The sequence below is a fragment of the Schistocerca nitens genome, chromosome 9, assembly GCF_023898315.1.
Source record: "Schistocerca nitens isolate TAMUIC-IGC-003100 chromosome 9, iqSchNite1.1, whole genome shotgun sequence".
Classification (NCBI taxonomy): Eukaryota; Metazoa; Arthropoda; class Insecta; order Orthoptera; family Acrididae; genus Schistocerca; species Schistocerca nitens.
This window is the reverse complement of record NC_064622.1, coordinates 55,120,186-55,144,947: the sequence shown is the minus strand read 5'-3', so window position 1 is coordinate 55,144,947 and position 24,762 is coordinate 55,120,186. Positions and strand designations below refer to the sequence as shown.

Below are 24,762 nucleotides of genomic sequence, written 5' to 3'. Positions count from 1 at the left end.
GAGGCAATACACCATAAGCACGCAATCTGATTACAAGACGCTTGTGAGGAATAATGTCAAAAGCCTTCTGAAAATACGGAATCAATTAGACATCCTCTGTTGATAGCACTTACTACTTTGTGAGAATAAAGAACTAGTTGTGTTTCACAAGAAGATATTTTCTGAATACGTGCTGACTATCTGTCAACAAATTGTTTTCTTCGAGGTAATTCAAAATGTTCGAACACAATATATGTTCCAAAATCCTACTGCAAATCAACTTTAGTGATATGGGTCTGTAATTCAGCAGATTACTCCTACTTTCTCTCCTGGATATTAGTGTAACTTGTGCAACTTCCCAGTTTTTATGTACGGATCTTTCAGAGTGCAAGCAGTTGTGTATGATTGCTAAGTATGGAGCTATTGTATCAGCATAATCTGGAAGGACCCTGACGTGTATACAATCTAGACTTCAAGCCTTGCCTTAATTAAGCTATTTCAACTCCGAGGATATCTACTTCTAAGTTACACATTTTGGCAGTTGTTCTTGATTTGAGTTCTGGAACATTCATTTCATCTTCTTTAGAGATGGAGTCTCAAAAAACTGTGTTTAGTAACTCTGCTTTAGTGGCACTGTCCATCAGTGACACCACTATAGTTATAGCGCTCTGAAGGTATTGACTGCACATTGCCAATGGTGTGCATTACATGCAATCAGAATCCCTCTGAGTTTTGTGACAGATTTCGAGATAGAGTTTAATTGTGGGAACTACTTAAAGCATCTCACATTGAAATGCACACTAAATTTCGAGCTTCTGTAATACTTTGCCAATTTTGGAAATTTTGCTGCTTCTAAATTTGGCATGCTTTTCTTGTTGCTCCTGCAACAGTGTTCTGGCCCATTTTGTATACCAAGGGAGATCAATACCATCTCTTCTTAATTTATGTGGTATGTATCTCTCAAGTGCAGTTTAAACTATTTCTCTGAATTCAAACCACAGCTGGTCTGTGCTTACAGAGTCACAGCGGAAGAAATGAAAACTGTCCCTTAGACACGTGCCAAGGAAATTTTTATCTGATTTTTTGAAAAGATTTACTTTGCGTTTATTTTCAGTGGGTTTGTATGTCATGGTATAGTCTTGCTACAGCTGCCTTGTGGTCACTAATCCCTGTATCTGTCATGATGCTCCCTAGTTTTCAGGATTATTTGTTGCTAAGAGGTGAAGTATGTTTTCGCAACCATTTATATGGAGCGTTCAAAACGTCTCTCCACAGTGCCGTATGATTGTCAGTCGCGCGTGCCATATACCACGGTGAATACACCGAAATGAAACTCAGTGAAATACGAGTTATTAATTTATTGAATATTCATTTTTACTTACAAATTTTCACATTGAATGTGAATACACAAATAAGAAAAGTCAATGGCTTAAATTAATATACATAGCATTCACATATAATATTGGTCTCAAAGATTAATAAGTTGGAAGAGAAGCCAAGCTTCCACATATAATGTTGATCTTTTTGCACGTGTTGCACTTTCAGATACACACACAAATGTGCCAGTAAAATTTTTAATAACGACGAAAATGTCTCATCTTCTGGGTTCGAAATACTTTTAAATGAGAGTCAAACGCTTTGTGATTTAAGAAATTCATCGTGCATTCTCGCACATAATTCATCTTGCGTAAAAGGAAAACTGCTTTGAATGTAAGGCTTTTCAAACCACCATTTGCAATATTTTCCAGCGACCTGTTAGAAATAGGTCCGTTTCAGCAATTGCAAGAAAGTGCCCGATAACTGGCGTCACCGCACTTGCGCAGCTACGATGATGCAGGAAGCCCATATGTTCATACTTGTAAAACATTAAAAGATCTTACATTATGTCATAAAAGAAACAAGACATCAAAGGATACTTCAAGAGCGTAGGGATTTCGTGAACCATACTAAAGTCCATACTTCAGCTTAAAATGGACATCCGTATGTAAATTTTCTTGGAGTACCAGTACTCGTGTTTGGTTCTTTATTATAGCATAATGCCATACGTGCACTTGAAATGCAGCATACAGTTGAAACTAGCCAATAGTGTGAAATTAAACACTTCGTTTCCAATAAATTGACTGCCTCAGTAGAAAGCATTAATAAAAGCCAAATCTCTTTAGCAAACCAGCAAAAATAACTTCATTGTTCTGTAAGGCGATTAATGCTTGACTGTCAAAGGTGGAAATAAAATCTGAAACTATTAACATATTTTATCCTGCCGTAATTATGCGAACGTATTTTAATTCATTTGATAGGTCCTGGCCATAAAAATCCGTTTGTTATCATTTAACGTGAGAGCAATAAACAAAGAAGAAACAACAAAATCACTGAACGTAAACACAGGTCACGTGGAGACGACCCACCTCCCCACCACAACTTGGACTGCTCTGTGATCTCAACCCCGGATCTACGATATTTCCGAACCAGGGCAATATTAAGTAGTGGCGCCCAGCCACACTTCCGTAACCAGAAGCGGGAGAAGGTACTACTCATACGTGACTCAACTGCGCATGCGCAAGAGCCAGCCCGCAACTGCTCTAATGAATCTAATTTAAAAAGTTGTCACGTCATGCTCATCAGAGGCAATTTGTTGTTATAAAGCATTGCATAGTGTCCCTAATGCCTTTGACACACTTTACTGTTGGCAGACACTTGTATGAGCACTGTTTTGTTGTTGTATACGGCGCATTTCCTTTGCAACTTAAGTTTTATTTTCGTTTTCTTTTCCGTTCATGTTTTGTTGCTGCAGTATCATTCTTCAGTAGCGGGATACAATAATATCCTTTGTCAGAGTGTTGGTTCTTACCAGTCAAAATCACAAATTTAACCGAAAACTAAAACAATGAAACATTCCAGGAATTCTAAACAATTCTCAGGTTTTTGCCGGTTTTCTACTGGATGAAAAAATTCCCGGGTTTTTCCCAGATCTCCCGGTTGTCCCGGGTCGTATACACCCTGTCATTGTAATGAGCTATTAAAAAAATTGGGCATCCTTACTACACCAAGTGAGTGCATTTACCGATCTGTGGTGCATATTGGAAAAACATTACCAAGTGTATTGTGCACAGGGATAATGTCACTGGAGACAGCATGGCAAGAAAATGGTTCTCTAATTTCAAAAGGATTGTTTTGAGATTAGCGACTCTCCACGTTCAAGAAGACCTTCGGGGTTTGATGAAGATCATTTGAATGCATCAATCCACAATGATCCACATCAGTGTACCCAGAACTGGTAAATATGATGAACTGCGATCATTCCATAATCGGGCAACACTTATATGCAATAGGGAAGGTTCAAAAATCAGGTGTAGGTACGACATGCTCCAAGCCAAAAAGCAAAAAAAAAATCAGCGTCAGGCCGTATGTTGCATCTCTACTTTCTTGGTAGTAAGTGGCTAATGAAAACACCGACCACTCCCATCCTGTATCATTACTGGTGACAAGACATGGTGTCGTTATGCTAACGTAAGGAAGAGAAAGGGATGGTTGAGATCAAAAAAAGCAGCAACTCCCCTTACAAAAACCTGTGTGCATCCACAAAAGAAAATGCTATGCATCTGATGGAACGGTAACAGTGTGGTGTACTACAAATTGCTTTCCCAAGGTGTAACCATCACTGCTGACATGTACTGTCAACAACAGAGCAACTGAGATGTCTTCCAAGATGCTGTCCACAAACAACGAACAGGAAGACTGCGTGAAATGATGCTACTCCATGATAACAAATGCTACACTGACAAAAAATACTGGACAGGAGTTGGGCTGGGAAGTCATTCTGCACCCACCATATTCATCTGCGCCCACAGATTTTCACCTTTTCTGCTCTATACTGAGAATAGCCTTCAAGAAACTTCCTTTTCGGATGAAAATGCACTCTGAACATGGCTTGACAAGTTTCTCATCTCAAACCCGCGATTTCTAGTGCTGAGTAATCAAAAAGTTACCCCAACATTGGCAGACTGTTGTACATAGTGAAGGAGAATTATTATTTATGACGTAAGTCCCTGTTAGGTGTATCTGTTGTATTTATTTTTAAACTTATGGAAAACTGCTATGAACTTACGCACCAACTGAATGCAGCTAAAACGGTCTACAGAAGTCATGTATGTTACAGAATTAAAGATCACTAAGATCACTCAGAGGGCTAATAGCAGTGGGTAGTAATCAAAGGGCATAACTTATAACACCCTTTCACATTTCAATTTGTGATCACAGTTTACCGCTTGCACAAGGATATCTTAAGTCAAGATGAAAATGCATGATGGTGATGTCTTGTCATTCTCCTGAGTTCAACATCTTACTCATCATGAATAGATGCTTACTCAGTTTCTTCATGGGGACTGGAGGGTATAGACGAGTATGTGTGGGCATCTGCTTTCTGAACGGACTGGAGTTGGTGCAAGGAACAGAGTAACATCTTCACAGTCCAGGGTCTCCAAAGGATGTCCTTAATGTGTCCAGCAATGAAGAAAGGTATTGGGTTTTATATTATTAGTTATCTTAAACACATTATGTATAGATCAAGGAACAATGTACAATAGGGACCAGCCGATTGGAGCATTGCAGCTGTTAAGTTACTAGTCTCATATTCGGTGGGATGAAGTTGTTCTGTCTGGCCATCCTGATCTAGATTTTTCGTGGTCTTCCTAAATCACTAAGGCAACTGCTGTGATGGCTCCTTAATCAAGGCTATGGCTGACCAAAAGCCCTATCCTCAAAAAGCATGTTATGTATTCTGTGTGTTGTATATTTTGAACTATTCATTTGTGTTGTATTACCTTCACAGTTCCTGTATCATTGAGAGGTGATCCTTGGATGAATAAAGATGATGATAAAACCTAGTCCACAAACAGAACTACCACTTCATACCTACATCTGCCCATATTTCCCAGCTATCTTTTGTACCCAGCATCATCCCATACTGGAAGAACTTACACACATCCTTTGCCAGGGCTTTGACTACCAATCACTGCACCCATAAATTAGGAACATCCCATCCAAAATCCTTCACACATCTTCCAAAGTAGTATTTCACTGGCCACTCAGATACCCTGGAGCAACCTTATGCCAAGACTACCCACAACCCCATGCCGTATGATCATACCCCTGCGAAGACCCAGGTGCAACACCAACAGCACACAACTACTCGGTACACACTATTCGAGTCCTGATTCTACTGAAGGTTGGACCATCTGCAAAACCAGTGATGCCACCTCTGCAGTATCCTAAGAAACCAGTCACATCACGTCTGCAGTAGCTTCTCAGTAGCAGACTCCTACAAGCCAATGACAGAAGATATTCAGAGAAAAGGACACATGATGCAATAAGCCAGCTTAGCATGTGTTACTGTTTAAGATACATCAAACACAAATGCATAAATAAAATTTTAAATAATGGTGTAAATGGGTGGTCTTCTGGGCTGAAATTTTTCTAAGTGGCTGGTCCTCAAAGTGTTAAGTTTTGAATGAGAGTCAAAATCTGTGTGATTTAAGAAAGTCATTGCACATTCTCAAATTTAACATAATTCATCTTGCATAAAAGGAATTTACTTTGAAAGTAATGCTTCTCAAACTACCATTCGCAATACTTTCCTGCGACCCATTAGAAATAAAAACTGTTGTAACATCAAGTTCATCGAAAACAATTTGTTGTTGCAAAGTATTGTACAGTCTTTATCTTAAAGCCTTTGACACATTTTGCTGTGGGCAGACACTTGTGGGTCCATTGTGTTTTGTTGTTGTAAATGGAGAATTTTCTTTGGACCTAAAGTTTCATTTTGGTGTTATTCTCTCGTTATGTTTAATCGTTGCAGTATTATTCTGCAGTAGTGGGCTAAAGAAAAATTATTTGTCAGAGTATCAGTTCTTACATGTCAAAACAACGAAAAATTTCCAGAATTCAAAAAAATTTCCGGATTTTTCTCAGATGAAAAAATTCCTGAATTTTTCCCCAATTTCCTAGCCACCCTAGGTGTATATACATCGTATATCTATGCTGGGTGTATCACAATGAAGTGTGTGGCAGAGGGTACTTTTTTATTGCACACACATTTTACAGAGGGGCAGTCAAAGTTTTAATTATCACCTTGAAAAAAATAAAGTTAGGTAACTAATTTCTTACTTTATAACAACCAAAAACAACCAATTTTTGACAAAATAATTTAATTGTATAGATAAAAAAATCTACTCACCAAGTGGTGGCAGAACACACACTTAAGAAAACTTTGTAATTAGGCAAGCTTTTGGAGTCAGTGGCTCCTCCTTCAGGCAGAAGGGTTGAAGGGGAAGGAAGAGGAGTGAAGGAAAAGGACTAGAGAGGTCTAGGAAAAGGTATAGATTATGTGAAAGTCACTCAGACCCTTGGGTCAGGGGAGACTTACTGCATGGGATGAGAACTGATCCACAGTTCTGGGTGACTTTCCCGAAATCTACCACTTTTCCTAGACCTCTCCAGTCGTTTTCCTTCACCCCTCTTCCTTCTCCTTCAACCCTTCTGCCTGAAGGAAGAGCCAGACTCCTAAAGCTTGTCTAATTACAACCTTCTTTTATGTGTGTGTACTGTCACCACTTGGTAATTTCTTACTTTGTATTTTTTATATTTTATAACATGCATCCCCATTAGCTTTCCACAATGGCACAACTGGTTACAGCACTGTGGAATGCTCATGTGACTGAGTTGTAAAAATATTATGAAAATGATAGTTGCTACTCACCACACAGCAGAGATGTTGAGTTGTAGATAGGCACAACAGAAAGACTGTCAAACAAAGTTTCAGATAAACAGGCCTTTATTATAATACACAAAACACGCACACAATCACAGTTTCTGGCTGCCAAGGCCAGACTGCAAACAAAAGCACATGATGGGATAAGCAAACTGGGTGGATCGGGGGGTGGGGGTGGGGGGTGGGTGGGTGGGGGGGAGTGTAAGGAGGAGGCTGGGGCAGGGAGGGGGCGAATAATATGGCAGGGGTGGCAGACGGTAAACTGCTGCTTTTGGGAGTGTACAGGGATGTGTTGAGGAGTGTATAGGGCAGCTAGGTGCAGTCGGGAGGTTAGACAAAGGGTAGGAAGGGGGTGGGGGCAATGGAAAAGAAAAGAAATAGAAAGACTATGGGTGTGTTGGTGGATCAAAGGGCTGTGTAGTGCTGGAATGGGAACAGGGAAGGGGATAAGGTGGGTAAACAATGACTTATGAAAGATGAGGTTAGGTTGAGGTTAGGAGGGTTACGTGCACATAGAATATATTGTAGGGAGAGTTCCTACCTGTGCAATTCAGAAAACCTGGTGGTGTTGGGAAGGATCCCGATGGCACAGGCTGTGAAGCAGTCACTGAAATGAAGAATGCCATGCAGGGCAGCAGGCTCAGCTACTGGGTGGACCAGCTGTTTCTTGGCCACAGCTTGTCAATGGCAATTCATGCAGACAGAGAGCTTGTTAATTGTCACACCACGTAGAATACAACACAGTGGTTGCAGCTTAGCTTGTAGATCATATGACTGGTTTCACAAGTAGCTTTGCCTTTGACGGGATAAGTGATGCTTCTTATCAGCCTGGAGTAGGTGGTGGTGAGAGGATGTATGGGACAGGTCTCGCATCTAGATCTATTACAGGGATATGAGCCATGAAGTAAGGGGTTGGGAAGAAGTGTAATGTAGGGATGGAGAAGGATATTTTATAGGTTCAGTGGGTGGTGGAATACCACTGTGGGAGGGGTAGGAAGGATAGGGAGTATGACATTCCTTATTTCGGGGCATGAGAGGTAGTCGAAACCCTGGTGGACGGATTGATTGCGGTGGTACTGTGTAAAGGGGGGAATGCTTCTTTGTGGCTGGACGGTGGTTGACTGGAGAGATAAGACATGGGAGACTTGTTTTTGTACAAGGTTGGGAAGGTAATTACAGTCTGTGAAGGCCTCAGTGAGACCCCTGGTATATTTTGAGAGGGACTGCTCGTCACTAAAAATGCGACACTCATGGATGGCTAGGCTGTATGCGAGGGACTTCTTGGTACAGAGCTTTCTGTCTGCATGAATGTCCATCGACAAACAGTGGCCACGAAACAGCTAACCACCCAGCTGTTGATGCTGCCCAACACAATATTCTTCATTTCAATGACTCCTTCACAGCCTGTGCCATCTGGATTCTTCCCATCAACACCTGCTTTTCTGAAATGTGCAGGTGGGAACTCTCTCTGCCCCTGCCCCTAGTTGCCCTATCCTCCCCATACCTCGTTCCTGGATGTTCCCACAAGCAGCACTTTACCGTCCCACACCTTTACCCTACTATCCATCCCCCTCCCCACCCCAGCTTCCTCCTTACCCTCACCACCCACTTTGCTTCCCCCATCATGCACTGCTGCTCGCAGTCTGGCCTTGGCAGCCAGAGACTGTGGTCACGTGTGGCGAAAGCTTTGTTTGACAGTCGTTTTGTTGTGTCTATCTGTGATTTGGTATCTCTACCATATGATGAGTAGCAACTATCGTTCTCATAATATTGTTGTTATTCCACCCTGGATTTTCCATTGTTTGACTGTGTTGTAAAAATTTTAGAAGTAAAAGTGTGACATATCACTTAATCTCAAAGAGAAATTTCTTTCTTGTTCGCAAGTTCATGTCTGCAGTCCTAGTAGACAGAGATGGGTTGCACATTATGTTTTGGCTCCTGTAATAGCATGCTGCAGAACTGTAATGTGGAGATTTCTTTGTGTACAAACATCGGAAACATGTATCTCCAGACAAACAAAAAACAATGACATAACTCGATTTTTTGTAAGTGATAATTAAAGATGTCTGACTACACCCTGTATTAATATTTCTTCCGGTTCCATTTACTGAAGGAGTATGGGACGAATGACAACTTTAACACCTCTGTGCTTGTTTTAAGTTGCCTTACCTTATCTGTCATGCTTTGTCAGTGTACTCAGAAATTGAGCGTTCATATAAAAGCTGTATCTATCTTTAAGTGTTTATATCTGTAGCACATCTGAGTTGTATGATGCTTTCATCCTACAAAAATAAAGACACACACACACACACACACACACACACACACACACACACATACACACTCACTCACTCACTAATATTTGGGTGACAAGAGGTTTGCAAGGAATTCATGGGAATGCAACTTCAATTGTACCCCTGTGTGCAGTGCCTCAACAAATAACAAACGCAGTGACAATACTTGCAATATAAAGAAGATTATAGTTAGTTTTTGAATGTGAAAGGCTTCATACAACATAAATTTTAAAATTTTTACATCAGGCTCTGCAGAAGTAATCTCTTCCAAGATGCGCTTCCAACGTTTCTCCCAAACCAGATCCTCCTCTTTACATTCGGCGTATAAGTATCTGTGGCTCTCCAGGAGATCTTGAGCCAGCACATTATATGACACCAATCTCAAGGGTAACTTCCGTTCATCTGTTGAATATTAAAATCAGTTTATGAGAATTTCAGAAATGGCTGAGAACACAATCCCGCCACTATCACAATTATTAAATGCAATAACAGGTTTGAATAGATAATTTTCATAAAAATTACAGTAATCTAATAATTTGTCCTTGCAAAAATAAAAACAAATTTATTGACATAATCTCTGATGAGATGAATGTCTTTAGTCCACAGATATTTCATTTTTCTTTCTTTGCTTAATAAATAGAAGAATCATAGTTACAGATTCCGTGTGGTATTTATAGTAAATTTTAATGGCCACAATCACAATATAATCTAATAAAACATAGATAATAGGTTTCTGTTGGTTAGCAACCATCCTCAGATCAACACACATGAACAGAAAAATTGCATTTTACTTAATATGGAAGGCTGTTAACAATGTTTAAAAAATACATATTTTAAGAAGGTATTAAAAAGCAATGGAAAACTGACCCATCTAACACTGCAATTGAATCTAAATACTGTGTTAACCACCAAAGCATCATTATTAAGCATAACTTATCAATATCTAAAGCAAGGCTTCACAGTCACCATAATACAACCCCCACCCCCCAATGTCGCAGGGTAGGAAGTGGGGAGCCATGTAAAGACTTTAGAGGGGATGATGCTGATACCATGTATTTCTGTCTAAAAGGGGCAAATAAAACACAGTTAGTTGTAGAAACGATCAGCATTGTAATTGTAAATTGTCATACCTGTGTTGGGAAAGAACCAGAGCTCCAAGCCCTAATAGAAAGCACTGAGGTTCAAATAGTTATAGGTACAGAAAGCTGGCTAAAGCTGGAAATAAGTCCAGCAGAAATTTTTTCAAACTATCTAACAGTGTTAAGAAAAGAATAGATTAAATACAATTGGTGGTGGAGTACATTTATTGTTGTCAGAAATGCTTTGCCTTGTAGTGAAATTGAAATAGATAGTTCTTGCGAAATAGTATGGGTAGATGTTATACTTGACAATCGGACTATACTATTAATTGGGTCGTTTTACTGACCCCGACTCGGAATACATAGTTACTGAACAGTTCAAAGAAAACTTGAGTCTCTTTTCAAATAGGTACTCCACTCATACAGTTATAGTCGGTGGCGACTTCAATCTACCCTATACTTTTAAGCCAGTGGCAGACATAAAACGTCATCTGAAATTGTACTGAATGCTTTCTCAGAAAATTAGTTTGAACAATTACTTAATGAGCCCACTCGAAGCGTAAATTGTTGCAAAAGCATGCTTGGCCTCTTAGCAACAAATAATCCTGGACAAATAGTGAGTGTCATGATGAATACAGAGATTAGCGACCACAAGGTAGTAGCTGCTAGGCTGAATACCATAACTCCCACAACCATCAAAAAGAAACGTAAAGTATATCTGTTTAAAAAAGCTGATAAAAATGCTCTTAACACAGTTTTAAGAGACAGTCTACTATCTTTCTGATATGATCATGCAAGCATAGAAAAGTTGTGGAATGATTTCGAAGAGATAGTATCGACAGCAATTGAGAGATATATACCACATAAATTAATAAGTGATGGTACTGATCCCCCATGGTACACAAAATGAGTCAGATCACTGTTGCAGAAGCAGCGAAAAAGCATGCCAAATTTAAAAGAATGCAAAATCCCTAAGACTGGCAAAGTTTTGCTGAAGTTTGAAATATAGCGCATACTTCAATGCGAGATGCTTTCAGTAACTTCCACAATGAAACTCTGTCTCGAAATCTGGCAGAAAACCCAAAGAGATTCTGGTCATACATAAAGCACACCAGTGGCAAGATGCAATCAGTACCTTCACTGCACGATAAGAACAGTGAAGTCATTGATGACAGTGCCACTAAAGCAGAGTTATTAAACATGATTTTCCAAAACTCCTTCATCAAAGAAGATGAAGTAAATATTCCTGAACTCCAATCAAGAACAACTGCCAAGATGAGAAACATAGAAATAGATATACTCGGTGTCACAAAGCAGCTTAAATCACTTAATAAAAGCAAGGCTTCTGGTCCAGATTGTATACCAGTCAGGTTTCTCTCAGAGTATGCTGATACAATAGCTCCATATTTAGAAATTATATACTACTGCTCATCCACAGAAAGATCCATACCCAAAGATTGGAAAACTGCTCAAGTCACACCAATAGCCAAAAAGGGAAATAGGAGTAATCTGCTGAATTATAGGCCCATATCACTAATGTCGATTTGCAGTAGGGTTTTGGAACATATACTGTATTCAAACATTATGAAGTACCTCGAAGGAAACTATTTATTGACGCGTAGTCAGCATGGATTCAGAAAATATCGTTCTTGCAAAACACAACCAGCCCTTTATATTCATGAAGTAATGAGTGCTATCGACAGGGGATGTCAAATTGATCCGATATTTTTAGATTTCCAGAAGGATTTCAACACCGTTCCTCACAAGCATCTTCTAACCAAACTCCATAGCTATAGAATATCGCCTCAGTTGTGTGACTGGATTTGTGTTTTCCTGTCAGAAAGGTCACAGTTCGTAGTAATAGATGGAAAGTCATCGAGTAAAACAGAAATAATATCCAGCGTTCCCTAAGGAAGTGTTATAGGCTCTCTATTGTTCCTGATCTATATTAACAATATAGGAGACAATCTGAGTAGCCATCTTAGATTGTTTGCAGATGATGCTGTCATTTACTGTCTTGTAAAGTCATCAGATCACCAAAACGAATTGAAAAATTATTTAGATAAGATATCTGCATGGTGCAAAAAGTGTGAAGTTATTCACACGAGTACTAATAGAAAACCGTTAAATTTCGATTAAGCGATAAGTCACACAAATCTGAAGCCTGTAAATTCAACTAAATACTTAGGGATTACAATTACAAATACCCTAAATTGGAACAATCACATTGATAATTTTGTGGGTAGAGCCAACCAAAGACTGTGATTCACTGGCAGAAAACTTGGGTGCAACAGGTCTACTAAGGAGCTTCTTACACCACCACCAATTCTGGAGTATTGCTGTGCGGTGTGGGATCTGCATCAGGTGGGACTGACAGATGACACTGAAAAAGTACAAAGAAGGGCAGCTCATTTTGTATTATCGTAAAATAGGGAAGATAGTGCCACAGACACGATATGTGAATTGGAATGGTAAAATAAAAATGGGGGGGGGGGGGGGGGCATTTTTTGTTGAGACAGGATCTTCTCAGGAAATTTCAATCACCAGTTTTCTCCTCCGATTGCGAAGACATTCTGTTGGAACTCACCTACATAGGGAGAAATTATCATCGTGATAAAATAAGAGAAATCAGGGCTCACACAGAAAAATTTAAGTGCTCGTTTTGCCTGCACGCCGTTCGAGAGTGAACCAGTTGAGAGACAGCTTGAAGGTGGTTCATTGAACCCTCTGCCAAGCATTTTATTGTAAATAACAGAGTAATCACATAAATGTAGATGAGACTTCGGTCTGGAGATCAATGTGAATGTCATCAACATTCACTGAACTTAGAGTTGAAAAACATTCTCTGGTGCTGTCACATACTTCAAATCAAAACTGGAATTCTTCCTTAAAATTCTGCAGAATATGTGGATAACATCTGAAGTCTATGTTAATACCAGGGTCCTTCAATGAAGATTATTTTGGAAACTGAACTGCATTTCCTTTGGCCAATCGATTCTCCCAAAGTACGAATTTCACTTTTAATGCTTGTATATGTTCAATGAAATGTGTTTTCAGCAGATCCTTACCCTTAAGTGGAGTGTTGAAGTAATTCAGATGGCGGGTTGTATTGACAAGGAGTGCAAGGTCACTTTTCCTTGAAGTGCTGTTTCATTTCAGGAAAACACACCTTACTCATTTCCATAAAAATATTGCTCTCACCAAATTAAAAGAAAAGATCAATTTAACAATTTGCTATATCCCATACCACAGAGATAACCAACATGGAGAGTCAGGTACCAATTAACACATTTATTCAGTCTGACAACTGCTCATGAACATACAGTAACTTTATAATAACAGAAACTTGGCTGAAGGCCAATGGAGAGTTGCGGAAATGAATTAACAACATAAGGTTTCTTCTTGACTTAATCTTAACTGAAAGAAACTCTTCTGAAATTTAACTTTTAAATTTCATTCTGCAATTCAGCAGTATTAGTCCCTATGGAATATGGAATTAAGTCCTGCTGAGCAAGCAGTAAAATATTACCAAGTCTGAAATGGAGTTTTACAGCCTGCACAAAGTATGGAATAGTCACCAATTACCACTCCTCTGGGAGCTGATCAGAATGTAATCGCAAATCCACACGGTGAGGCAATTACTGGATCTGCAAAGTCTCGAGTGATTTCAGTGGTGATCCTCGGTGGTAGGGTGTGATGATTCTGCTTTCCAGAGCTGCTGCACTGAATTAAATAAGCCACAGTGTAGAGCTTCAAGTTTTTGACTGGCTGCTCTTGCAGAAGAAGACAGTTTCCCATCGTTCACCAACGAATGTCCCAGATGGCCCAGAGCTGCCGCCCTCTGTTGGTTCTGCTGTGAGGTTTTTTTTTTTTTAAACTGAAACCTCCATCCCCACTTATTAGGTTTCCCCAACATTTTTATTTCAATAGACTCATTAATTATGTTGACGTGAAAAACATAGCACTTGCACCACAATATTGGTCTCATCATATATTTTTCCACGATTACGCTCATGGTGGTGCTTGTGGACAGCCGAATCATTTGGTTGTTTCAATCGTGTGCGTTGCTAATGTTTCTTACATTTCTCCTCGACTGCTGTAATAGTCAGTTCCATATTAGCAAGAAATGTGGTGCACATGCAGGTTTTGGAGAAATGGATCGTCTTTAACCATACATGTGGACTACAATAAATTGATTTCAATATTTTGAATGATGTTGCCTATAGACAGGCAGATGTTGATCTGATGAATAAAACCGAGAGGAAGATGATGACTCTTCTCAATGAGCCAGGCTTGCCACATAATGTTATTAGTGGTCTTCGAACATGAGCAGCTGTTCCACCACAGCCATATGGCCTCCCTAAATACACAAGGAAAACAGTCCTTTAAGACTCATAATAAGTAGTACTGGTGCATCTACATACTAACAGGCAAAAACATATTTTCAGTGAACAGGTCGGAAAGTGTGAACACCACCTCAGCCATTGCAGCTCCTGGACACAGATTTTATGGTCAGTTCGTTGTAGTCTTAGACTCCCTCGCTTTGTGAATCCTTGGAACTAAAGTAAGACACTAGTTTCACTAAACTTTTACGGCACATTCTCATGTCAACTTATTTCCTGTTGGACAGAAAATATTATGAACAAAGTGATGGCACAGTGATGGGCAGTCCATTATTGCCTGTCATGGCGATCCTATACCTGGAGCACTTTGAAGCAAAGGCACTACAATCCACCTAGTTCAAACCAAAATGTTTCTATCAATGCATGGATGACATTTGCAGTGTAGACACATGGAACAAAAAGAACTTCAAGAGTCCCTGGAACATTTAAACACTATCCATTCTAATATATTCATAAAACTAGCAATAGAGATTGAAAAAGAGTGCCAGATAATTTTCCTTGATGTGTTAGTTAAGAGAAGATCAGGTAGATCCACAGGTCAAACTGTATATATAAGAACCATGCACAATGACTTCCATCTCAACTCCTTGGACCATTACCACCCATCACAAGGAAATTTGGTGCTAAGGACTGGGAATGAATGGGTATTTAGATCATCAAATAGTGTAAGAATTGCAGTCAGACACTAAAACTGCCTGAGAAAGCAGCTGAGATAGGGAGAAAGATAAGCTAAGAATAACTTTTTTACCTTTTGCTGGCCCAATAACCAGAAATGCACGATCGTCATAGCATCCAGCTTGCTGAAATTGCATTCAACAGTGATAATGAAGATAGTGATTTGTCTTTCAGAGGTTTTTTTCATACTACAATGTAGACTAACCAAAGTGAATGGGACTGAGGAAAAAAAAAGGTAATAGCCCTGTTCTCTTTCTCTTCAATGTTTGCAGGGTTTGTGATCAAAATTTGTTGAATAAATATAAATTAAAACCAACTTCTGAACTACATATCTTTTAGAATATATAGGCCCATTGTTTGGACTAATTTGTGACAAGACTACTGCTTACACAACAAAACAATTGAACAATAAAGAAAGAAACAGAATAAAAATGGCGATAGTTGGTTGATATATAAAACAATCATAATGTGTGAATGTATTAAATCTGATTTCACAGCAACCAGTTGGGAATTTAAATATGTTCTCAATGGGTTAATCAGAGATGAGAGGATTATATTTTTGTTCTCAGACAGTTGGTTTTTCAAAGTTGCAAAGTCAGCCGAAGTGCGCTGCCAGTAGTGCACATTTCTTTGTATCGGAGAGTGATAAGTCTTCATTTTCTTTTCAAAAGCAATGGCTTGGAGAACCAATATTTCTGTAGTGTCATTTCAGTTGCTCCTTGTTGAATTTCCTCTTGGCATTTCTTAATGCTTTGGCTGTTGATTTCTTAAAAGTGTTCGCATTTTTCGCGGGCTTTATCAGCATACCACTTTTTTCTATATTTTTGCATACTTTTACCCTGAGCTTTCTCACAGGCCACGTTATTCCATCTCTATTTTTTCTTCTTAGAGGAGCTATTCCTTCTGCTGTTTGTTTGTGTTGTTTTAGGGCACAAAAACAGCTAAGGTCATACATGTCCATGCCCGAACCATAGCACGAAGACGAAAACGGAGTTAAGAGCAACTACACACTAAGCCCAAATGACAGAAAGAAAGACCGTTAAAAACAGGGACTTGGAGAAAGGTCCATAAAATACGCCATAGACACAGTGGAGGTCCTGAACTGAAGACGAAATGTCCTTCAATATATTGCTACGATGGACAAAAAGTAAAATACGGTCGACAAAATGTATGCTGTCTGCTGAAACGGTCGATAACTCAGACAGCAAACATAAATTAGAATGTAAGTGGTTAAAATAAAGGCCTTGCATCAGGAAATGGCTAACCCAAAGGTTGAGGACAATGAGCACAAAGTGGTGGGGATCACCATTTAACAAACGGCAATGGCTAGGAGGACAGTGCCCAATACACAGCCTAGCTAAACTGATCTCCTTGTGGCGAGACGGCAGAGAGGAGTTCAGCCAAGCCACTAGGAGAGTTTTCATTCCTCGGAGCTTGTTCCCATGAAGGGAAGACCAGTGGTGATGCCAAAGTGACACCACCTCTGACAGGCGGCAACACAGAGAACATCAGAGAGGACGGAAGAACTAGCGGGCCAAGATAGAAAGATAGCAACCTTGGCAGCAGTGGCAGCGGCCTCGTTTCCCATCAGGCTGACATGACGCAGGACCCATATAAACAATACAGTGGCTCCATCAAGAACAAGCAAGTGAAAGCTTCCCTGGACCCGTTGCACTAAGGGATGGTGTACAGCACATAGAGGCTCTGAAGGGCACTGAGAGAGTTGGAGCAAATGACAATTGAAAATTCTATGTAGCTGGATGTACTGCATGGCCTGATACAGGGCAAAGAGCTCCGCTGTAAATATTGAGCAGTGTTCCGAAAGCTGATACCTCTACCGAAACTGCATGGGGCAAAGAGCTCCACTATAAATATTGAGCAGTGTTCCAAAAGCTGATGCCGAAAATTGTTGGTGCCAATGATGAAGGCACACCAGACATCACAATCAGTCTGAAAGCCATCAGTGTAAAAAAAGGTACTAACGTGAATTTCCATGCAATGGTCGAAAGCTTACGGCAATAGAGTGAGTCTGGGGCAGTGTCCTTAGGAAGCGAATGAAGGCCAAGGTGAACACAGGCTGCCGCATGAAGCCAAGGTGTGAAGGGTTCACACCCATCAGGAAAGTGGCAGGTCTTGGGTTTTTTAAGCTGCTGGAGCAATGGTTGAAAGCGAACTCCAGGACGTAACAGAGAAGAGGGACGCGCCCAGTACTGGCGGTCAAAAGAGTCATCAAAGAAGGGGGCATAGGACAGGTGGCCAGGCATGGCAGACAAATGGCATGCGTATCCAATGAGAAAATCACATCGGTATGACAACGGTAGTTCGGCAGCTCCTGCATACAGACTCTCAACTGGGCTACTGTAAAAAATGCCAGTGGCAAAACAGATGCCACAATGGTGGAGTGTATTGAGACAGTGTACAATGGATGGACATGCAGAAGCATAAACGGAACAGCCATAGTCTAGTTTCAAACACATAAGATAATTGATAGAAACAGGAGAGCGTTATTTGATCCGCTCCCCATTAAGTGCTGCTGAGGACACGTAGGACACTGAGGGGCTGGATACATCGTGCAGCCAGATAAGACACATGGGAGGACCAATAATGTGTCCTATTGAGCATGAGCCACAGGAATTTTGTAGTTTCAACAAACAGAAGAGCAACAGGCCTAACATGTAAAGATGGTGGAAGAAACCCAAAGTGGTGCAAACAGTTTTGTCTGTGGAAAAGCAAAACCCATTGTCAATGCTCAACGAGTAAAAATGATCTAGACAATGTTGAAGACAGCGCTCAAGGAGACAAGTCTGTGGAGAACTGTAATAGATCGAAAAATCTTCAACAAAAACGGAGCCGGAGATGCCTGGCAAGAGACAGGCCATAACAGGGTTAATGGCGATAGCGTAGAGGATGATGCTCAGAACGGAACCCTGAGGCACACTGTTCTCCTGGATAAAGGTGTCTGACAAGGCAGAACCCAAACTTACCTTGAAAACTCTTGTCTTTTAAACATTCCTGAAGGAAAGAGGGCTTGTGGCCTTGGAAGTCCAACATGTATAGAGTACGGAGGATACCAGAACTCCAGCAGGTGTTGTGGACTTTCTCCAAATCAAAAAACACGGTCATTGTCTGATATTTTCACAGAAAACCATTCATGACATGGGCTGACAAAGTGGCGAGATGGTCAACTGCAGAGCGGTGTGCTCGAAATCCACAATGTGCAGTGGTTAATAAACTGATGACAGTGGCTTCACACCAGTGGGGAAACATGCCCTAGATGTGATTGTACATATGAATAAGAAAGTGCTTGCCCACAAGAGAAAAGTGCTGCAACACCTGAAAGTGAACATCGTCCAACCCTCGGGTGGAGGATGGGGGTGAAGTGAGAGCATGATCTAGCTCCCTCATAGTAAAAGCAGCATTGTAGCATTCACGATTCTGAGAGGAGAAGGGTATCACCTGAGCGTTCTCCACTCATTTACGATGGAGGAAGGCAGGGTGATAGTGGGTGGAGATTGAAATCTCCACAAGAGAGTGGCCCAAGTTGTTGGAGATATCAATGGGGTCCACTATGACATCATCTGCTACTGTCAGGCCGGAAATTTGGGAATGGACCTTGGTCCCAGAGAGCCAACGGAGGTTGGCCCACATGACAAAAGAGGGAGTGGACCTGTTAAAAGAACTAGTGAATGAAATCCAGCTAGCTTTCTTGCAATCCTAAAAAACACGACGACACTGCACATGCAATTGTTCATAACAAATAGAGTTCGCCATTGTACGTTGATGGTTAAAAAACACTGAGAGCACATCTCCACAGGCGAAATGCGCCGTGTCATGCCTCAGTCCACTGCGCCGTGGCATCCCTCAGTCCAGTAAGGGACTGGGACAAGGTACAGTAAAGATGAAGTACGAGGAATGGAATGTTCTGTGGCAGTAGGGATAATGTTCGTAAGGTATTCTACCTGACTTTAAAACTGGGGAAATGTTCATCAAAGGTCGCCAAGGAGGAGTAAAGCCTCCAGTTGGCCTTAGAAAGCCGCCATTTGGTGTGCACTTAGATGGGGTAGGAGTCAGCAAATGGATAGCACATGGGAAATTGTCACTTGAGTACATGTCAGATAGAACGGACCACTCGAGACAACGGGCAGCTGGGCAGCACAGAAGGAGAGGTCCAAATGGGAATAGGTGTGTGTGGAATCTGAAAGGAATTTGGGTGCTCCCGTGTTAATACAAATGAGGTTACATTGACTGAAAAAGTCAGCCAAGAAGGCACCTATCAGGCAGGTTCTGCGAGAGCCCCAAGTGGATGGTGTGCATTAAAGTCCATGAGTAGGAGACAGGAGTGAGGGAGTTTCCCAATAAACTGGAGGAAGTCTGCCCTGGTGAAAACGAATGACAGAGGCATGTAAATGGTACAAAGGGAAAAGGTGAAGTGGGGAAAGAAAACACAGACTGTAACAGCTTGAAGCTGGGTGGTCAGGGAGATGGTTTGATTATGAAAGTCATTCCACATGAGCAGCATGAATCTCCCGCAAGATGGAATGCCATCCTCTGGGGGAAGGTGAAAGCAGACCGGAAAGAAATGTGAGAGGTCAAAGCGGTCATGAGAATGCAGGGACCAAGTGGATGCTGTCATTCCAAGAGCAGCTATAATTCCTCCTTGTTGGATCTAATGCCATGAACATTCTATCGGAGGAGAGTCACAATAAGGAAAGCGGAGGAGGGAAAAAAGGAAGGGATGTCATCTCGGCGGCTGCCAAATGCCAGCCTTCAAAAACTGACTGCCGCAAAATGCGGAGGCTGGAGGAGACAACTCCGTGAGACCTACAGAGGCATCGGGATTCTCCCTTTCAGTCTGTGGAGTCCAGGGCAGATAAATGGTTGGTGGTGTGCACCGGCAACATGGAGGTTGGACGGGTGACAGTATCATGTGGCGACACAGTTGAAGAGCATCTCCGAGTTGGTGAAGAAAAAGATAGCCTTTGTTTGATTTCTTGGAGCCTTTGCGGCTGACAGACAGCAATTAAGATGTTTGTTGGCTGGAGGGAGGTCTTTGCAGGAGTATTCCTTCTCGCCTTTCTGGCTTGCCAGTTGTGTAGCGGGTGACTTCGCCCCGCAAGGTGTAAGTTTGGTGGCTTGTTGCACAGCTTGAGGAGGATGAGGAGATGGGCATGCTACCATGAAACTGGGTTATTTTTCAACTGCACTCCTGCATATAAGGTCACATGGCTTGGAGCAAGATGTAGCAAGAACAGTACTGTAAGTGCCGGATAGTAAAATGCAGGGTTTCTGACTAGCCAACAATTTCGGAGCAACAGGGTAAGGCACTTTTTCCTTCACCCGGATCTCCTGGACAGCCCACTCATAGAGATATATGGGACAATCTCAGGAGGAAGCTGCATGGTCACCATTGCAATTGACACAGCACAGAGGAGGAGGCAGAGAATCGCCCTCATGAGTATCTCTATCACAGGTTACACATTTGGCCTTAGTGCAACAGGTCCAGGGAAGCTTTCACTTGCTCATTCTTGATGGAGCCACTGTACTTTTTATGTGGGTCCCGGGTCATGTCAGCCTGACGGGAAACGAGGTCACTGACACTGCTGCTATCTCAGCCCGCTAATTCTTCCATTCTCTGTGTTGCCTTCTGTCAGAGGTGGTGTCACTTTGGCATCACCACTGGTCTTCCCCTCATGGGAACAAGCTCCAAGGAATGAAACCTTTCCTAATTGCTTGGCCGACCTCCTCTCAGCCGTCTCGCCACAAGGAGATCAGTTTAGCTAGGTTGCATATTGGGCACTGTCCTTCTAGCCATTGCCGTTTGTTAAGTGGTGATCCCCCACCACTTTGTGATCATTGTGCTTAACCTTTGACGGTTAGACATTTCCTGATGGAATGCCCGTTTTTTAACCACTTACATTCTAATTTATGTTTGCTGTCTGAGTTATCGACTGTTTCAGCACACAGCACTCGTTTTGTCGACCGTATTTTACTTTTTATCCATTGTAGCAATATAGTGAAGGACATTAGAGTGTGGTTGTAACAGTAAAACTGGTAGCAGCACATCGGGTTCAGAATGTATGGTTGGACTGCGATAACTTCATAGCCTGATTGAAGCACTAATCTATCAAACATGAGAAAAGGAGTGTGTGGGGCACTAAGGATGCAACTATTTTTTTCATCACTCGATGGGTTGCAATTTGTTTTGTGTTGTTTTGTTTCTAGAGTGGAAAAAAAAAGAGAAAAAAGGAAAAGAAAAGAAAAAAAAACAAACTGGGGTCAAACTTGCTGAAGTCAAAACTACACAACTCTATGACAGAGAGGAGTTAAAAAACTACTATATGCCAATCCCATCTGACATAATAGAAGACAGCTAAAAACAGGCGCATGGAAAAAAGGGCTAAAAAAGACATCATACTGAAATGGAGGACCAAAACTAAAAATTAAATGGCCTTCACCATATTGCTTTGGCAGATAAAAATTGAAACGTGGTCAACAGCCCATTATGTCATTTGCTAAAACAGCCGACAACTCAGATGGCAAACCCAAACAGGAACGTAAAAGGTCAAAAAATGGACATTCCATCAAGAAATGGCGGACAGTTAAAACTTGTGCACAATGTGTAGAAAGTGGTGGGGTAGCGCCACTTAGCAAATGACTAAAAAGGCAGTGCCCAATATGCAGCCGAGTTAAAATAACCTCCTCCCGGCAGGAAGGCAGAGAGGAGGTTGGTTGGCTGTTTTAAATCAGGGGTGAAGGGACCAAACTACGAGGTCATCGGCCCGTTGTTCCTAATAAAACAATGCAACAAGAGTGAGAATAAGACACAGGAGACATATAACACAAAACGGGAAGAAAGAAAAAACCACAAGAATGAAGGAAAGGCAACGAACAGTAAAACAAACAACAGAGGGACGCCAGAAACAGGACAGGGTAAAACAAGAAAGCAGATTACAGTGGCTGGCCAACCATCAGAATAAAAAGGAAAAGGCAGCCACTCTGCAACACATTAAAACCTCCACCCTAAAAACGCTAGGATGGAGGACGAAGAGGGAGATTCCGACATGTCCTGGGGTCCACACAAACACCACTGAATGACAGGACCGGTCCAGGGCATAGATCAAATGATAAAAGACACCCTCACGAATAAAATGTAAAACCAAATCAACCAATAAGGTGTTGTCAGATAAAATTAGCGGCAACGAGTTTGGCAACCCAAGATTTCGTCACTGGGCAGTCAAAGTGGGACAGTGCACCAGAATGTGGGCCACTGTCAAACAGGCGCCACACCAACATTGAGGCACGTCTTCACGGCGCAAGAGGTAACCATGGGTCGCCCAAGCGTGGCCAATGCGGACCCAGCAGAGGACAACTGATTCCCTACCAGAAGCCCGAATGAAAGACTTCCACACATTCATAGCCTCCTTAATGACACGCTATTTGTTGTATGTACTGTTATGCCATTCCATCTCCCAAAGCCTGCAGCGTAAGTCAAAACACAGGTCAGGTTCAGAGATGCCCATCTCTAAAAGCGGTTTCCGCTTAGCCTGTTTGGCCAGCCAGTCGGCAAGTTCATTGCCTGGGATTCTGACACATCCTGGGGCCCACACAAACACCACTGAACGACAGGACCGGTCCAGGGCATAGATGGACTCCTGGATGGACACTACCAAAGGATGGCGGGGTAGCACTGGTCGATAGCTTGTAGGCTGCCTAAGGAGTCATTGCACAAAAGAAATGATTCCTCGGGGCATGAACGGATGTAATGAAGTGCACGAGATTTGGCCACCAGCTCTACAGTGAATACACTGCAGCCATTGGGCAAGGAAAACTGTTCAATATGGCCTCTGTGGACAAAGGCAAAGCCAACATTACCATCAGCCATTGAGCCGTCGGCGTAAACCAATTCAGAGCCCTGGAACACTTCAAGTGGAGAACCACAGGGTTAACGGAGTCCTTAGGGCTCGCGAAAGGTCCAAGAGAAGCTTTGGCCTACAGGTACACCACGGAGGTGTACGTGAATGGACCTCGAGGAGAGGTGGTGAAGGGAAGGACTCCAGTTCACACAGAAGCGATTGCGCGCAAACTGCAATCATTAGCCCTGACCTGGGCCACCTATGTGGGAGGTGGCCCACTGTGGTTGGGAACAGAAGACGGTAATTAGGATGTTTAGGAGAGCTATGATGTGTGCAATGTAACTGGTGAGCAGTTGTGCACGTCTGATCAATGGTGGGACTCCAGCCTCCACCAGTACACTTGTCACCGGACTCGTCCTAGAAGCTCCTCTCTGGGGGACACCACCCTGATGAAGCACTGTCTGTGCGGGTGGAGAGGCTTGCGTATCTGTGGGAAGCTGAGGGCTATGCCGAAGGTAGAGGACCTACTGCCAGAAAGGCCTCGGCCGATGGATCAGACTAAGAGTGCCCCACAATGTCACATCTTCCCTATCCACTGCTAGTCCTACCCTATTCCCTGACCCAACCCAAGGTGTGATGCGATCCGTGCCAAGATGCGTGTGGAACATGGGAAGATGTGTCGCAAACGGAGCCTCAGGGATATCAGGCGACCTCCCTGAGTAATTAGCCTTACACCGTGTGGGGTATTCGTGGTGTGGACCTTCTAGATCCCCATATCTCGTGGGACCAATATGGACACGATTATAGAAAATAAAGAAAAACAAACTGAGGGGCAAATTGAGACCTCAGATACCCAAACATCAGGGACAGAACTGATGGAAGGCATTCCCACTACTGAATTAGGGTCTAGACCTGAGCCAGAAGTGGGAACTGTAACTGAGAAGCTAGACCAGATTAAGATCAAAGGCTTGTCTGGGGCTCAGAGGAGGAAGCTACTCAGGGAATAGCAGAAAAAGGAAGGGAAAGAATGGCTTCCTAAAGACAAGTGGAGTGAATTAAAGGGACTAAAATCTAAGACCGCCAGGAAGAAACTGTCTCAGGTTGAAGGGGACATGCAGACTCCCACAACATCAAAGACAGGTAGTAAGAGGATAAGGAAGGAATCAAAGACTCCCTCCTCCCTGGATAAGCAAGTCCAGAAAAAATTGAGGCAATAAATAGGGAAACAGACCTATAGTACTGCGGTCTCAGTTTTTAGGATGGTAGTTATCCAGGAAGGTTACCCACTGGTGGCCTTCACCGCACAGCAGGAGGAACTGGTACAGATGGCCCTCTTTGAAAAGATTGGGGGGACACTGGCCATGGACCCAACTTCAGGAGGGTCTATCTACACTCATACTCATAAATTAAGGATAACCGCAGAATATGGTGCACATAACGTGGCACTACACAAAACTGGTGCTAATAGCATAGGCACATATGGAACGCACACGACACAGATCGGTAAGTCCACGGTACTGGTGATAAGTTGAGAAAACCGCCACGAAACCCACGTGCTACAAAAAGCCACTGTTCTCTGTGCATGTACCCCGACATTAATATGGGAAATGATCACAATGCACATATACACAGGCCGCACAATGGGTTGGCATACTTTGGATCAGGTGGTCAAGCAGCTGCTGGGCTATAGCCTCCCATTCTTGCACCAGTGCC

General features: G+C 42.1%; 1 protein-coding gene across 3 annotated transcripts in view; it reads right to left on the bottom strand.

Moving 5' to 3' along the window:
* LOC126203342 (protein angel homolog 2) overlaps nt 1-24,762 on the bottom strand; it is a 184,639-nt gene that overhangs the window by 109,443 nt on the left and 50,434 nt on the right. For all 3 annotated transcript variants that reach the window (XM_049937628.1, XM_049937629.1, XM_049937627.1), the window contains one exon: nt 9,281-9,441. In XM_049937628.1, coding sequence (XP_049793585.1) covers nt 9,281-9,441 — 161 coding nt within the window. The remainder of the gene's footprint in view (nt 1-9,280; nt 9,442-24,762) is intronic.